General features: G+C 41.5%; 1 protein-coding gene across 1 annotated transcript in view; it reads right to left on the bottom strand.

Moving 5' to 3' along the window:
• Positions 1–18716, bottom strand: part of Magi2 (membrane associated guanylate kinase, WW and PDZ domain containing 2) — a 1438642-nt gene that overhangs the window by 311470 nt on the left and 1108456 nt on the right. The window contains 2 exon segments of the mRNA XM_032907059.1: positions 15420–15602; positions 17746–17867. Coding sequence (XP_032762950.1) covers positions 15420–15602; positions 17746–17867 — 305 coding nt within the window.

Here is an 18716-nt window from a genome sequence, read left to right as displayed (position 1 = left end):
TACATTTTTACCATGTTACAACCTCATTCAATATGATTCAAACCTGCCAATGTGTGTAGTAATACCTTATTACCTCATCTTGTGAAATAACCAATCATATGTGAACATGTCTATATGCCTCGCTTAAATCCACCAATCCCCGTAATTCATGCATCTGCTTCTGTACGCCCGCTTCTGCTTCCCCAAACTCTATAAAAGCCCCATGCTGGAGCTGCTGGGCGCCAAGTCCTCCCAAGAGACTGTGTGCCCAGAGGTACCTGTGTTTTCCAATAAACCCTCTTGCTGATTGCATCCGAGTGGCCTCGGTTCGGTCATTGGGCGCTTGGGGGTCTCCTCCTGAGGGAAAGGTCCTCTCCGGAGGTCTTTTCACCACTTGTCTTAGGAAAGGGTCAAACCTTGCTTAAGTCTCCTTTTCTCTCTTTTTCTTCATGGGCTAGAACGGAGCACCACCTTCCTTCTGCCTCATTCACCAAGGTCTAATTTTTTCCACTGAACTTGGGGGAGAGAGGCACACTCCTTTATTCAGCAGACTGCGATTCTTTCTTTTTCTATGTTGGTTATGGCTATGTGTCTGGTGAATGGTGACTAGCCATAGAAGTGACAGGTACTCAGTAGCCAGCTCTCTCTAGGATGGATCTGTGTACTCATCCTTGGGTGACTGCATTCTTTGACTCACTTGACCTCTTGCCCCATCAGTTCTTGCCATGTTGGGGCACTGCCCAATCTGCTGTGGCTGGGTGTTCCCTGCCCAGCAGGCAGCTCTCAAATGGTGTGTGGAAGACAGCTGGCACAGGTCAGACACTGTTCCCTATGTCCCCTCAGCTACAGAAACCCAACAGTGCCTTGTCATGCCAAGCAAGGGCAGCTACATCGCCATGCCTTCTCTTCCACCATCACGCTATTCTCCACCTCTTTCCCAAACACACTGATAAGGAAATGAAGTCCCCTATCCGAGCACTTATCCAATTTGGAAATCAAATGCTCATATCTCCTTGCAGGCCATAGCGATTTTAATGGAGATGGGAGAAGGGAAATGCCCTCGGCTGCCTCTTTTTTCTGGGATTGCTATATTCCCGTCACTACACACATTGCACCCCACACAAAGCAAACTCTCCTGAAGATTCCCTTCTCTCTTCTCCATCTTGTAGAGATTAGGGTGGAGGCAAGGGTGGGGGTGGGGGTTATTGTGACGTTCCATGGGAGAACTGTGGGCCACAGAGAAGCTCCAAATGACACTTCCCCACCCCCAACTCATTATGAGGCTTGCTGAATTAGCAGGTGAGGTATGCATTTCTCTATTTTGAATGGTTAGCAGGGGTGGCAATCCTGGCATCCTGAGGTGCTAGGGGTGGGATTACAAGGCAGAACCAAATCAGTCAGAGATGCAACCCAGAGCTTTTGACTCAGGGCCTAAGGCTGTCTGTGTGTAACTTCTGTTTGTCTCAGCAAGGCACGAGTTCTTCTGTACCATTAATTAATCATGTTGCTTCTGACATCAGTAAGAGACAAGGAGAATCGCCACGGAAAACCCATTTCGTGTTCTTTAGCATTTGAATAGGCGAGGAAATGTTACATCCGCCAGCAGCGCTGCCTCCTTCTGCTCCGTGTAAACTCACTGTCAGGAAGCCTAGCAACTGCCTCTACTTGCCTCTGGGCGAAATGTCTCCTTTTCACAGAAAAAAATGTCACCTTTTCTTTAGGAAATGGCAGGTTGTTATTAAGTTTTTATTTCTAAAGATGAAATGACCTTTGTATTTTGCTAACAACAACAACAAGAAACCAAACCAAAGTGTAAAAAAAAAAAAAACAAACAAAAAAAAAACAAAAAAAAACAAACAAACAAAAAAAAAACCAAAAACCTTTGGTCTTGGGAAACAAACCTGTGTCTGCTAGCTTGTACTTGACGGTCTATTTTGTAAATTCTTATACTACACTTGTCATCAGTGAAGTTACCTTAGGCAACTGCCGGTGACAAAAGAGTCCTGCCTTCTTCTTTCCCAGGACTTTTCACAAGCGCAAAGGTGAATACTTGTGTTTAAGCTGTTGCTGCTCCCAGTTCTAACACAGACACACTCATATACACATACACACAGGCACACACAAAGATACACACAGAGATATAAACACACACAGATACACACAGAGAGACACAGACACAGACACATGCATAGACACACATACAAAGATTCACACACACACAGATACACACAGAGACATAAACACACACACACAGACACACACAGAGAGACACAGACACACACAGACACATGCATAGACACACACAAAGATACACATATACACACGGAAACACGGATACACACAGAGACACACTCACAGATACACATAGACACAGACACAAAGATACACACATACACACATACACATACACCACACACACACACACACACACACACACACACACACACACACACACACACACTCTTACTGCGTTGACACTTCAGAGCCATTTAAAGTCCCAATGGCCCAAATTTATGATCTTATAAGAGTTCATGAGCAATTCCTCTGAAAAATTACTCTGTGTCTAACATGCTGCTGCTTACGAGTTGGGTATTTCCTACTCCGTTTGGAGATGTGGCAATCAAAACCTTTTCTCTTCATGCTGAGAGTTTTCATTCTATTGTGAGGACACAGGAGAAAATGTTGCCAGTGTTCTTTTTCTTCTCTGGTCATATGAAGATGCAGGAAGGGAAGGCTGGAGAAGGAGGAAGGACCCCATAGATGATGATGCAGAGAAAGAGTGACAGCATTCATCCTGGTCCCTGGAACTGACATCCAACCTTGTCCGTGACTCAGACACAGGGTAGAGTCCCTCTTCTCACCAATGCAAACTCCACCTTCACAGAGCTGGATTTTCTAACAAAGTGGCAAATTACAGGATGACACTTGTGCTCTTGTCACTTCATGCGACTCCTCGCTGGGCCCATTAATTACCTTGGACTTAGGAATGCTGTTTCTGCAGCTGCAGCTCCTTGGATACCTGCAGACTGCAGCGGACTTTTATCTTCAATTTCACTGCAGTTCCGGAAAACCCAGCAGAATTACACTTATAAACACAGGGCCACATGGTAATTTATCTCCTATTGACTCCAGCAGTATCTTCTCATTGGGAATGCTAAGAGACTTAGAGTTAGGAACTAAGACCCAAGACGTAGCTGGAAAAAAGAAAGACGTTGTTCTTTCTTCTCACTTTTGCTGGTAGTGTCTCTGCATGATAATGTATATTGGGGCCCTGCTCCTATCTGTAAAGGTATATGTCAACATCCTCTGTAGGGATCTAATACAGGGAATATTATCTCTCTTAATAGACGTGATTACCTTACCTCATGCGGTTCCAAAGCATCCTTGACTTTTTTATTTGTTCTGATTCAAGCTGACTCCTTTCATGTTTGGACTGGGTTTTCATATGAGAAGTAAGATTAGGGTCTGACTTTCTAAGTTATGTCTGGAGATAGAGATTAGAATCCCATGACTTCTGTAATTGGCTAACAACTTAATTGTCACTTGTACATGCATACAAGAGAGGCAGAATGTCCCCATTTTCCTATTATCCAGTGAGCAGAATAAATTTTATCAAGTTCTCCGCCACAGTTTTAAACTTCTTAGTGCCATCAAAAACACTTGCAGAAACAAACACCCATTGAAATGCTCAGAGTGGAACTATTTTTCTTCTAGGATTCAAAGGTTGAATAAAGCATGTTCTCTAATCCTGTCACAGACGAATCAACCCCAGGAATTCAAATTCGCTCCAATTTTTGAAAGACTGTCTTGTTACGATGGCTCTCATTCATGTCTCATGTCTCTTCCAAGTGCTTTACATTAGAGACTCATCTGATGAGATGTTTGTGTAAACGATAATAAGAAAACAACAGTACTTTAAAGGGTCCACGAATAGTAATGTCTGATTATTATAGTTGAGCTAAGCTTCCGTGTCCTTTCTAGGAAAATCAGCTTTGCACAGATAGACTCATTTATTTGTTCAACCAATAAGTTGAATTTGGCCATATACGCTTGTTTGGTGAACTAATCTTTGAAGATTTAATTGATTTAAACAAGACATTGTCCATGCCTTGCAGCTCTCAGAATTACGAGGAGGGTGGAAACGAAGCAAGAGCTTTCAGTTCAACTGGAGGAGGGGTGAATAGAAGCACCACCTATAAAGAGCAATCCCCCAGTGCATGAAAGCTCCACTCCATCAGTCCAGGAATAAGACATGTCTTGCTTCAATTTGCATCATTTAATTTATTTACGAAAAAAAACAAAAAACCAAAAAAACCAGTGATTCTGAATCCAGATCTAAATAAACTAAATAGGAAATATAGTTAAATGTATTAGGATGATATTGTCACTTCAAGCTTGACTGTCTACCTTATATTGAAACAGTGAGGCAAAGTTTAGAGCACAGACTGAAGGAATGGCCATTCAGAGCCTGCCCCCACATGTGGCCCATACATATACAGCCACCAAACTAGATAAGGTGGATGAAGCAAAGAAGTGCAGTTGACAGGAACCGGATGTAGCTCTCTCCTGAGAGACACAGCCAGAATATGGCAAATACATAGGCGAATGACGGCAGCAAACCACTGAACTGAGAACGGGACCCCCGTTGAAGGAATCAGAGAAACGACTGAAAGAGCTTGAAGGGGCTTGAGACACCATATGAACAACAATGCCAACCAACCAGAGCTTCCAGGGACTAAGCCACTACCCAAAGACTCTAACTGCATATGTAGCAGTGAATAGTCTTGTTGGGGCACCAGTGGAAGGGAAAGCCGTTGGTCCTGCCAAGGTTGGACCCTAGTGTAGGGGATTGTTGGGGCAGTAATGAGGAGTGGATGGGGAGGGGAACACCCTTATAGAAGGTGAGGGGGAGGGCTTAGGGGGCTGATGGACGGGAAACCGGGAAAGGGAATAACATTTGAAAAGTAAATAAGAAATATCCAATTTAATAAAAATGAAATAAAATAAAACATAATTAAACAATAAAAAAGAAAACTTTTCATTAATACACCACAGCCAACCATCTCCTCCAAGAAATAAATATGGATACTGTTAACTCTAAAATAGCCAGGCCATGTTTTATTAAATTTAAAAATATAAGCTTTTAGATTTTTTTAAATGCTAATTTTTATACTCAGAAAGGCCACAGTAATATAGTATAATACTCTTGGGGTTATAATGCACAGCACTGATCTGAGTTATGATTTTGGAGTGAATTGCTGTCCCACCTGCTATCTGTTTTATCTGCTAATGGGGGGGGGATTGGGGAGAATACCAATTACAAATTAATAGAAAGGTTTTGTGCAGAATAATTTAAAACTAATAGCAAGAAGAGTACATTTCAGTGCACCAATTTCCTTGAATTTAATAGGTAAAAGTTATCATGGATATCATAATTTAACCACTATAAGATTTTCTCTAATGAATATATATCATGAGAAAAACACATAGAAGGTAGTTGTATCTGTACTAAAATGGCGATCAAGTCCCCGGTGTCAGAAAGTGAAAGTCAGGATATGTGTATGCTGTCCCCTCTGAAGCTGGCTTTTATCCAGTTTTTAAATGAAGAGGGCATAAAGAAACAGCACAAGGTGAAAAGAAAACGATATAAGTGATCTCAAGACCAAGCATCACAATAGCATTTGGATGACAGGAACTCTTTAAAACTTAGATGAATTATTGAGGAAGCATAGCATGGTTTAGAAATTGGTGCACATCTATTAAAACATCCTTTCAAAATGGTTCGGTTTGCTGCTGAAATTAAGTGTGTTGTCGATTGTGACATCTGTATCGCTTATTCATGATTCCCAAAGGAGCAGAGTGGACAGAAAGCGTTCAGTATAGCTCTTGCTTAAGTGTGAAGTGACTTGCTATTGATCTGGAGGACATTACTACAGTGGGCACAGGAGATATGTGGGGAGAATCAAGAGGAAATATATTAACAGGTTAAACAAGCATGGCTCTTCTCTCTCTTCTAGTGGTGCTCTTACTGGTCACCAGGAAGAAAATTCAATACCATCCTTAGCGTTTAAAGAGACCAAACCTGTCTAAACCTGAAAAAAAAATTATATCATGTGGGGCAGTGGACTGTGAGAGGTAGCCTGGTTCTTGGTTGAGCCAAAGGCTTTGAAGCTCCGGAGACCCTGAAGAGACGGTAGAAGTTTTGTCTCCTCCTGGGCACCAAGCCCCTGTCATATAGTCGTCTCCCTCCCACATGACCCCCACCCCTGATTTGTGGCCATTAGCCACACAAGGGCAACACCTCAAGCCCTTCCACACATAGATGAGGCATCCCTAACATCTGAGGCCAAGACAATAGGAAAAGAGATGTGACCTGTGGTCAGTAGGCTGGACACAGAGATCTCCATGCTGATGAGGTACCCAGAGGCCCGGAGGGCACTGCCAATAAGATTCCCTTCCCAGACATCCCTCGCTGACAAAGGTGTTTAATTTCAGGCCACCCTGAGAAGTGGAGTATGGTTTTATGCATCTACCTTCTGTCTTGCCAATAAACAATTCAGAACTATGGACAGACTCTTTTCACTGACACCCACCATGAGGAGACATCTAGTCTACCATAAAAGGCCTCTGCACTCCCAGCTCTGACCACCATGAAGACTGCTGCCTGTCAATCCAAGGACTCTCCCTATGGGACCAGCTGGCATTCCTCTTCCCTACCCTCTCAACCTCCCTCCCCAACCCTGGGCTAGACACAGCCTGTAGGCCGTCACTCCATTCTCAGCTCTTTCAAGACTCCCAGCAGTACCTGGATGTCCAAGAGTCTGAGAACCCCCAACTCTGGCTTTCCCACATCTCAGACTGCATTTTCCTGCCCCACTTAGCAGTGCCTTGGTGCTTTCCTACAGCCCAACACTGGGTGCAGCATTGGGTAAGGGCAGTCAAATTCCCTGCATTCTGTTTCTCCAAGGGGCCATGCCTAGTTGTAGAGCAAACGCAGGACCCACAATCCTACAATGTCACATGACTTTTTATAATAAAAATTTAAAGATCTATTTAATTTGTAATTATGTGCATGCGTGTGTGTTTGGATATCTACATGTGAATGTGGGTGCCCATGGAGACAAGAGGTCTAGGACGCTGTGGAGTTGGAATTACAGGTGTTTGTGAGCCAATGTGGATACGGGCAACCAAACTCAGGTCCACTGAAAGAATAGTACATACTCATAACAATTGAGCCATCTCTTCAGCTGTATGTGAGGGGGTGCAATAAAGAAATTGCTGAAATGACCACTCCACGAAATGGTTAAGGTTATTATTGTATATTTAAGAGAGAAACATCAAGAGGTATCTGGAAGAGGACAGAACAGAGAGTGAAAGAAGTAGACTGAACATGGTCATCAGACTGGATGTAGCCATGGTGATGAAAGTGGGAAGAGTGGGGAAGACTGGTGTAATCAGGGCAGTGACAAGAAACAGAGAATAGAGCAAAGCTAGAGAGAGTAAGAGAACAAGAGAGTGTAAGAGGATAGCCAGAAATAGATAGAAGAAAGACAGATAGATGATAGATATTTAGATAGATAATAGAAAGATGGATAGATGATAGATAGAATGTGAGATAGATAGATAGATAGATAGATAGATAGATAGATAGATAGATAGATAGTGAGAATAGCCAGGTTATGAGAAAGATGAGTAGCTGGGGAGGGGGTAAGGGAAGCCTGTGAGCTGGAGAGAGTCTAGGGTAGAGGAGCAGGTGAGAAGGGTAAGATTATATCCTGGAGTTTGAAATAAGTAACAGGCACTTGTGATACTGAGGATGCCTAGAGGCCAGCATGGGCTTTGATATGTTGATCAGCACCACAGGTAGCTGGGTTTTCTTTCCCCCAGACTTAATGGAAATGACTCCTTTCACAAGTTCCCAAGGAATGCTGACTTTTGTTTTAACCACCAGAACTCCTACTCTAGTCCATGTTGAGCTCACTTTTGGATATATGGATATATTTGGAAATTGGATAATTGAAGTTCCATTTGGACTCAACACCAGCCACAAAAATGCCTTATCTCATATTTTTAAGAAGAAAACAATCTAACATAGACTTGAGTCTGAACATTATCTATCATCTGTCTATCCATTCATCATCTATCTATCTATCTATCTATCTATCTATCTATCTATCTATCTATCTATCTATCTATCATCTATGTGTGTGTGTGTGTGTGTGTGTGTGTGTGTGTATGTGTGTATTTCCCCTGACAGCCATGGGGTAACAAAAACCAGTGTTATGCATGGGAAACTTCTCTTTGAGTCGTTCATCAGGGAAGTCCAAGATGCTTCCCAAATAATGCAGGCTGTACCTTTGCCTTTGGTTGCCTGCCAGAACTTGAAGGTAAGAGCCTATTGCTGAAGCTAGCATGTGCTTCAAATACAGGACTTGGAGGAATTGAGCTGGAACTCATCTGAAAGCCTCCTACCTGAAGTCTACTTCTCAGAGTCTCTGAAGGTGCTGTGCAAGCTGCCAAGGGATAAAAGAAATTGTCCTACTATAAAGCATACCAATCACAATAATGAAAGGCATGACAAGACATCCTGCAAGAGTGCAACAGTGGAATTCATATCTTTGGGGTGACTACCAGCTGCCTAATTGGACTTGAAGCTCCTTTCATAGGAGGGAATTCATGACACAATTTCTTAGAACTGTAAACCCAGTCAACTACTTGTGGCTGGTGAGGTCATGATCCCCAGAGGAGCGCTACTACTGCCACTTTCTTAAACTACTATAATTAATAACTTCATTATAATAATAAGTATTATATCTACAGACAAACATAGAGCTCACCCCTCATCAAAGAGTCTTCATTCATCAGCAGGTGGAGACCACAGAAATTCACAATGGTCAACATGACCGTGAGGTGTGAGACCCCAGTTAATACATCTACAACATAACCTCATATGCTCAAAATAAGACTCAGGAAACATAAAAGAAGACAGGGTGGGAAGATTGTAGGAGTCGGAGGTCCAGTGCATCTGTGGCAGGATAGTGTCTTTAATATATGACAGGGAAGCCATGAAATACTGACAATATGACTAAGTCTAAACATGATCTGAAGAATGGTAATACCAGTTGATATAATGACATAAATGGGAGAAAACTCACAAGTAGTGAATGACTGGAGAGAAGGCTCCATTCCCCCAGATGAAGAGCTACAGATAATTAATGACAGGGAGGGAGTGAGGGAGGAAGGGCGAGAGAGAGAGAGAGAGAGAGAGAGAGAGAGAGAGAGAGAGAGAGAGAGAGAGGAGAGAGAGAGAGATTGATTTTCAATCTTCTCAAGAAATGAGACCCTGGGTTGGGGATTTAGCTCAGTGGTAGGCGCTTGCCTAGGGAAGCATAAGGCCCTGGGTTCGGGTCCCCAGCTCGGAAAAAAAAAAAAAAACCAAAAAAAAAAAAAAGAAAGAAAGAAATGAGACCCTGATAAGTTGTCTAATCCCAAGTTGTCATCCTTAAGCACATATACATATGAATAACACTAAGCACACTAAGCAGACTCAACTGGATGTATATGTATACACACACACACACACACACACACACACACACACACACTCATATATACATCCCAATAAGGAAGAAGAGATCATACATGTGAGAGTGGGGGCATGAGAGGAGTTTGAGGGGTAGAAATGATGTAAATATACTACTCATATATGAGACTCATATATGAAAAAAGTTGTAAGATATTAAAGAACTATGTCAAGTTGTTACGGACTCCTTTGTTTTCATTAGGGAAAAATAAAGCTAAAAATATGACTAGATTTTTCTTGTCTCCTTTCCAATCAATAGTGGCACTTATCTACCTCCCCCAGCATCGGGCTGACTTGTGACTCTATGGTCAAGAGAACAAAGTGGACCCAGGCTGTGCCACTCTAGGCCTAGAAGCTTTCCCCTGTCTCTCTGGGAACTCTAAGCTCAGGTCAGCCTGTGTTTGAGAGCATTCACATGAGTTTTCGACAGGTGCCTTTAGCAAGGCACATGCATGAGGAGGGCAGGGCTGGACATTACATATAAAAGCTTCCTCTACTGCTCTCCAACTTGTTGAATTGAGACACGATCTTTCATTGAGGTGAAGACTGCTCTTTTGGCTAGGCTGGCTCAGCAGTGAGTTCTTGGGATCTGACTGTTTCCTGTCCCTTGTGAAATATCTGGGATGATAGTCATGGGCAGCTATGACTGGCTATGTTTATATGAGTATATATAAACATGAGTATATATGTTTATATGAGTATTAGACAAGCAGACTCAGGTCCCCATGCTTATACACAGAGTGTAAGTACTCCTACACACAGTCATCTCTTCAGTTCTGAAAAGTAAGACAATTTAGAGAAAGCTATTGCAAACAAAGGAAAAAGTCAACATAAATATTAATTAATTAATTTATTTATTTTTGAGACACAGTTTCTCTGTGTAGCCCTGCCTAGCCTGGAGACCAGGCTGGCCTTGAACTCAGAGCTTCACCTGCCTCTGCCTCTTTAGTGCTAAGCTTAAAGTTGTGTACCACTGCCACCCAGGTGGTAATGTGAAACTTTACAAGGGCATGTGACAGAAGCCATAGTGATGGTGTGCTAGTGAGTTCAAGGAACCAACCTAGAAATACAAGACAATGCACAAATCTTACAATTTTACTAAAATTAGTAACTACCAAAGAAAACATGTGAGACCCAATGCGGCAGAAGTCAGAAAAAGTATCATTTCCTTCTTTAGGGACATAAACATAATCCACGTCTAAATTGTAAAGAGAATTTACAATTGTAAATTTGTACTGTGTAAAGTTACTGAGAGAAACATCTAACAGAGGTTGGCATATAGGCTCCACGAACCAAAGATAAAGCAGTACAAAATGTAATGCTACTTAAAACTTGAGAGTTTCTTCTATGAACATTTCTAGTAATTCAACTGCAGGTTCTCAGATACAAATTTTGTAGACGACAATGTTGTATTGCAATGTCAAAAGGTTGGACAGGCCAGAAACTAATGAGTTTCATCTTGGACATAGGCCTGGAGGATGGGCGGGCTAGGTAAGGAAACACTGTGTTCACTATAAATGCTTTCACGCTACATGTTTTGTTTATGAACATACTGCTTTAACAAAATGATAAAGAAGTAAATCACACCCCAAATATCGTTTCTTGGAATCTAGAATTAGCAGGTCTGTGCACGTAAAAATCTGCAGAAAAGAAAACTCCCAAAAGCAAACAAATGAATGAACAGGAAACCAAAAAACCTATCAAGGGGTATTGTGTAACTGGGTCGGTGGGCAAATCGCTGGCTTCCTAAGTATGAGTCTAGAGTTCAGACTCCCAATTCATATGAAGAGGCCAACACAGCAGTGTGCGCCTGTAACCCCAGTGTTGGAGAGTGGAGACAGAGGGTCCCTGGGGCTTGGGGCTCACTAGTGTAGATGAAACCGTGAGCATCAGCTTCAGTGACAGGACCTTGCTCGAAATAGAAAATTGAAATAGAAAAAGGGTAGAACACGAAAGAGGAAGGCATTTTGATATTAACCTTCTGAAATTTGCATCAACACACTTATGTGCATCACACACACACACACACACACACACACACAGAGGATGTCAAAATTTGGGTACCCCTACTTTTACAAACACAGACAATGAGGTTATAAGCAGTTCAACTGAGCCACTAAAACGAAGAAACGCCAGGGACTAAGGATTGCCTTTTGTTCAGGGTACTTATTTGGGATTCTATTAATAAAACAGGCAAATAGTACAAAACAACAAAATGTCTTGCGATGAGAAAGTTTTTCAACAGAAGATGGTAGATAAATACCTTTGAGACGCCTTGGCTTCTGTGAGCTCTGTTATATCAAATTTGATTTCTAGAATACTTTAAACACTTAGGCAGCATTGATGCTAAACTACTTTAAAGAACATTAATGGGGCCTGTGGTCCTTGATTTCCAGAATATAGAATCCTTAATAGTCAGAATTAGATAGTTCCTGGGCATCAGGGAATGACTTTATGCAACCGCTGGGAGCTGGCTCAGTTGTCAAAGGGCTGCCGGAAGGAAGGGCACTGCCCTTGTTTTCTGCCTGTCCTCTGCTCCTTGCCAGATGTCACTGCCAAGTAAGAGAATTCCCTGCTCACCCCATTTGCTCTGGTACAGAACCCAAGAGAAACTTTTTCATATGGTTCTTTTTCTTGCCTTCTTACAAGCTATTGATGTGTTTCCCTAAACTAGAGATAACCAAAAGCTAAAAAGGTCAATTAAACTGTTTCCATGCATATTTGGATATAAAATGAGACCGCCCATCTTAAACATGGGTGAATCCCTTTAACCTCTAGAGTGTTTGTTTTTATTTTAAAAGTTTACTCAATATTTAAGGTTAATTTCAAAAATTGGAATTTGTTCTCTAGCCTACTTGTTTATGGTTTGTCCTGCCAAAGATGAAAATTGGGTTTAATTTTGCTTTGGTACTGAGTTACCTTATTCAACCTCATTGACAAGGAATTAAAAATCCAGTCCATTTAGATGTTACATTTATAAGGTCATCCACCCGAAATCCATCCTTCCTTCCATCCATCCATCCATCCATCCATCCATCCATCCATCCATCCATCCATCCATCCTTCCATCCATCCATCCTTCCATCCATCCATCAAGATTTACCCCAAAGAAGTTTAGGTAAAGATCTGCCTAATCACGGTCTTTTAGAACTTTACGACAGATGACTGTGTATAATTCTTTAGTGTGTGCTGTAAGTCTGGATAGTCTTTCCCATGTGTGACTGTCATTTGACACTATACTTCACCACCAGAGCATACCCGAGTGAAAACACCAACACACACACTGACGGCTTGCCAACATCTTTTAGTCTTTCCCAATCATTTGTTCATGTGTGTCTCCCAACAGCTTTCCTCATTTGCTCAGTCGGCAAACATCTATTCGTCTTTTAAAACCATTATCATCATGTGTGTGAGGGTTTCTTAGAGCATTGGCAGCTTCTTCCTCTGTGCCTTGTCATTACTTACGTATGTACTTCTTATTATTTCATTGATATAAACATTCATCGACAGATCACTCATTATTTCAATCTACACTGCGAATTTTATGGGAATAGGAACACTTGTTTTTCTACATTTGCATCCTTGTTAATTAGCAGAATGTTTGGCCTGCACAGATCTTCATTAAATGTTTGTAGCAGAAATACATTTACACATGTGTTAAAATTATCTTGTAATTAGAGGTGAATATATTTTTTGAATATTTAAAAAGCATCACATTTTGTTTTATTAAATTCTTTTACAATAAAGGAAATTACCAGCTCTCTAAAGGCCCAATAAAATTATGCAACACACTCTTCTTTAAAACTTTTTTTTGTGAACTGCAGTTGCTATGTAATATATGAGAGAAGAATAAATTAAAAAATAATTTAAAAATTTGTTGTTTCCACACTCTTCTAAAATTGTGCCGGCATTAGGGGTATTGTAACCTCATCACATTGGGTTCTAGTATCTTATTAATGTGTCTAAAGCCCCTTCTAGATGTACACTCCATGGAAATGAGGTCCGGTCATTCCTACCTTTGTAGGCCTAGCACATTGCATGACTAGAAGGAGAAGCTGAAGATGTGCTTGTCAAATTCACAGAGCAAACTAAATAGGAGACACCAAGCAGACTTAGGTCTTTGGTTCTTGCCTCTCTATTAGGAGTTGATGTGGGATTTTCTTAAATGAACAAAATGTGTTAAATTCTGAATAAAGCTCTGGCTTTGTAGTAGAATGAGTCTTCTCCCCATGTGGGCACGGCAAATTAGAGAATCAAGGACAAGAAGAAAACGACTTGCTGTGCACATATTCATGTTTTGACTGTCCACAAGAAGCCTTTTCTTCTTTTGTAACTATCACAGAACAGGTATGGATCCTTATAAAGTCTTTCTAGATAAACACTGTTGTTGGGCATCAACACTTGTAGAAAATTATGTACACGCGATATTAACAACAATTGTGTTTTCAAAATGGGATGTTTAGAAATTCAAAGATTTTTAAAAAGAACTTCATGTAGTGTATTTTGACAATGTCACTCTTTTCTGCACCATTCCTCCCAGATACACCCCACTTCCTTTTCTGCCTCTATGTCCCCATGCTCCTGGACATTTGGCTGTCCACTGTGGTTGACCTACTAGAGCTCACACCTGAGTCTTGGCATTTTGAATTTGGTGTGAAGGTGTAGCATCTCTCGGGAGACACCGTGTTAGTGTGTACATTCCCCTTGCTAGTGAGTTGTACTGACAAATATACTCATACAGGAATCTTGAAAAATGACAGGTATAAAGAAACTACTAAGTGAGTATAAAGCTCTGACAACTTTAAAAATAAGCAATTTCAAACGAACACCTCAATTTTGTGTTTTGTTTCCATAGATTAGTTCTTTTTGGACTCATGGAAATAATTCAACTTATAAACAAACAATTCTACATACAATGACACAACTTCTTGCCTAACACAGTTCTCCGACATGTGCATCTTTTTCCATAAGTGAAATTAACATGAAAAACTATAAAAACGATGATGGACTAATTTTCTTTGCAGGTATAATTACAATACATTTAATAGCATCTAAAGTACTTTATAAGTAACACCACTAAAATTCTTCAATAAGCATCTTATAAACAGATTATCAAATTTAATAATTTAACTTTTTCCACAAAAAAAATTGCTAATTGTAAATTATGGAATTCATTTAAAGACATGGGCCAGGTGAGCGAATCACCAATCAGATGGTTAAATCAGACCTACTTCATTCATTTCTTTCTACTCTGGGACTTAGCATATTTTGTATTTTCCTGTCCTTATTAATCTGGGACTGCATTTCCATGTGAAATCAATTTCACTTACCATTTAGACATCCAAATAGCTATATATGAAAATTAACTTATAATGGCTAGCAAAAAACTACTAAATTAAATTGACACACTGTATAGCTACACATAAAAAGTAATGTCACTCAAATAATTTCTCTGTGATATAAACACGCACACATTTAAACGTGTAACCTGAACAATTTAGCATATGAATATTGAAGGACTGATATAGGTTTAAAAATATCAGAGGCTGAACAAAGGTGTGATGTGTTGATCTCTTCCCTAAGAAGGAGTTTTGAGGTAATTCAGATGAGGCAATTCTCAAGAGTCTGTTGACTAGTGAGCAGACAGGGCAGTCTGAGAAATGAGGAAGGAATTGAATCTCTCCATTGTTTACAAATAATTTCAGCTAAAAACATCTAAAGTAGGAAAAATGAGATTTGTCGTTCTTCTAAACTGAAGAGACCTTTGACTTTGGAATTAAATTCACAATGGAATCTGTGGAAGTTAGGTTCAGCTCGAATCTCTACAGCGGTAATTCTGCAGCTCCAGGGAACTTACCTGTTTCCATTTTCCCATCCTGTGCGGCGGGCCCATCCGGGATCACACTCTTCACCTGTAGAAACTCGTCCGGCTCATCTCCACCGATGATCGTAAACCCAAAGCCCATGTTGCTCTTTTTGAGGGTGGTGCTGAGGAATGTTCCCTTCAACTGGGATGCATCCCGGGTGAAGAGTGGCTTTTCTACAAGTTAAAAAGGGAGAGGCATTTTAGAGACAAGTTAGCGGGGAACAGCCAACCACCGGGCAGCAATCCCTGGGTAGATGTGGGACACCCACATTGAAGGTGCAAGCGGGTGGTCACTTAGAGCGGGGCCAGACCATGAGGGCATGCTACAAATACAGAGCTGTCCCAGGCATCCAGGGAACCATGCAAAGCTGGTTGGAGAGTGTATTTACTCTCTTGAAATCAGCCCTCTTGAGTTTAAAACAGGGCTGTGTCAATTGGCAAGAAAGCCTTCAGATAAAATTCTGACTTACACTGCTCTCGTTATCAGTGCTCCTAGGGAGGAGGGACATATGAGTGGCTGGTCCTACACGGAACCTTGACTGCATAGGGTAGAAAATGAAATAGCCTGCTGGGAGGACATGAAACACGTGCAGATGGCACCAGCAGAGAAGCGGTGCACAGTTGGTGTATATTTAAAGGTCGAATTGGCTTAGAAAGAGGAGCTGGAGGTGGGACTGAGTTAACTTTTGTTACACATCAATGCAGTGAGATGTTATAAATATATCAGATGCATCTCGACTGGTAAGAGAGCGCTTAGTGCACTCTAAAATGCAAGCAAACGTCAGGTCAGTGTTTCTCAATATCGCTACAAGTGACACATTCTCTAATATGTTGACATAGTGAAGTCGATGCCAAAATCACGGGAAGAGAACTTGCACCTGCTCAATGAGTTTGAGATATATATATATATGTGTGTGTGTGTGTGTGTGTGTGTATTCAACTGTGAGTTCTAACAGCTACGGTTCTAAGCACTTTAAATGCTTAAAATTATAGTCCTACTAGGAAGAAGAATTAGTTGTCTCTTAAATTCCACTTGTGATAAGCATTTTGCTTTTGCCTGGCTAGCTGAGTTCATGAGGCTTTTAAGTATTTCATCCTAATTTCTTTGTTGAAACAGGTCTCGGTCTGTAATCCAGGGGTCGTGGACTCTTGCTCTTCCTGCCTCAGCCTCCCATGTGCTAGATTAGTCATGCACCTCCATACTCAGCTTTGCACATAAGCATTTCATATACATTTTGATTTGGTACTCACAGTAGCCAAACTGTAAGTGGCCACTCAGCTGCATATTTTGCCTGATACTTGTATTTTTTACATTTTTGGTTTCAGAGGATCAACTATCAAAAATGAGTCATTGGGATAGAGTTGTAATTTATGTGTCCATTTACCTACCACATATATTTTTATCAAATTTTTGTGTAATGTGTAGAACTCACATAAAATCCCTGTGCTGTGTTCACCAAAGCAGTGCTCACAGGTGGAGCTTTTCTCCACGAGAGACCTTTATGTTCATTGCAGAGTGCAGTAGGCATGTGATATGAAGCTTGCTACCAGGAAAATGGAGGCTCTAGACACCGAGGTCTCGTGTGTGTGTGTGTGTGTGTGTGTGTGTGTGTGTGTGTGTGTGTGTGTGTGGAAGTGTGTGTCTGTGTGTGAAGTATGTGTGAGAAATGTGTATGTGCTTGTATGAATGTGCGTGTGATTATGTATGTGTGAAGGTGTGTGTGACTATGTGAGTGAGAGTGTGTGTGTGTGTGTGTGTGTGTGTGTGTGTGTGTTTAATTTAGTACAAGCATAAAAGAAGTGAAGAGTGTGTGCTACTCATTCCACTAGGTGGCTCTCAAGTGTAGTCAGGTCCACAGGCAGCCCTCGGCCATGCTGAGTGTCCAGAGCATCCCTCTGTGGTCAGGTAGATAGTAAGATACTGAGGGACCTCTCTGGGCCAGTTGAGGGGAAGATGGATTTGGACCTAGGTAATGTCATTGATGAGCTGCCTACTGTCACAGAAGAAAACAAACCTCATTCTTATGTCTGATTTTCAAGACTCTCTGTAGTGTATGTTTACCCCATCAAAGTCCCACTTGGCAACAAGTAAATTTCCTATAAGGTACTTCTCAGTGTCCTTAGCATAGTTTGTGGTAGCTATATTATAAACTAACTATAAATAGTGTGAACAGCTAGCTAATGCTACTGGAAGGGACTAGAGAAGTCGGACCAGTGATTTGTATCAGCCCCCACTACAGGTTTATCTGTCTGGAAGAGTCAACAGTCCATCAATGTTTCCCTTGCAATTCTGCATGCTGCTAGATAGATACCGTACCTCGGAAACCTGGGGCCTGCAGGGGCTTTGTTCCAAGTTCTGTGTGGGGCATGTTATGTTGCTGTAGCTTCCTTTTCGCTTCCAGGACAGGGTTTTCAAACTGTGTTCTTCTATTTATGTGGCTGAAAAAGAAAATTTCAAATTAGGAGAGCAGTGGGACAGAGTCATTGAGGAGAACATGTGCGTGGCTCTATGGAGAGCAGGTGATTAAGGACACCTTATTTGATTACAGTCAAATGTCTTACCCAGCATGCATCAGGCTTCTGAGGGAGCTGGCCTGTGCATAACACACAATTCTGCGGTAGTTCAGAGCACTCGATGACTCTATCAGATGCCGTTCCATTTACCATGTGCATGAGACAGCCGAAGGAACCAGATGGTGTGTGCTTTCTGGGTATTTTCTTCAGGTGGGATGAGTTTGATTCATTCAAGTAAATAGTCAAAGAATGAAACAAACTGAATGGTTCCCTCAAAGGTGTGTCACCTAAGCTTTGTAAAGGCTCGGTGGCAACAAGATGAATGAGAGGTGAGTTCACCAACAATGGAACAGAAACTAAAAATAACAATAAAAAATGAGGTGTGTGTGTGTGTGTGTGTGTGTGTGTGTGTGTGTGTGTGTGTGTGCACTAGAGATGAGCGTGCAGGGGTAGGGGGTGCTTTCCTCCCACTCCATGAGTTCTTGAGATCGCACTTAGGTTACAAGGCTGGGGGGGGGTAAGTACTTTTACCTGCTGGGCTCTCTCACAGTATATATTTTTAGCAGTCAGACTCGGGTTGAAAGGCCAGGATTCAGAAGGAACGTTCTCACAGCAGTGACAGATGTCTATGTAGGATGTTTACTGCTGAGATCCTCTGTATGCTGAGATGGGAAGCTGGTAGACAGACACTGAGAGACTGGAAACACATGTAGCTCAGCTAACCCCAGGATTATAGCACCAGGAAAGTATGTATTCCTATATAACAGAGGGCGG

The sequence above is a fragment of the Rattus rattus genome, chromosome 6 (genome assembly GCF_011064425.1).
Source record: "Rattus rattus isolate New Zealand chromosome 6, Rrattus_CSIRO_v1, whole genome shotgun sequence".
Lineage (NCBI taxonomy): Eukaryota > Metazoa > Chordata > Mammalia > Rodentia > Muridae > Rattus > Rattus rattus.
This window is presented reverse-complemented; position numbering and strand designations above follow the sequence as displayed.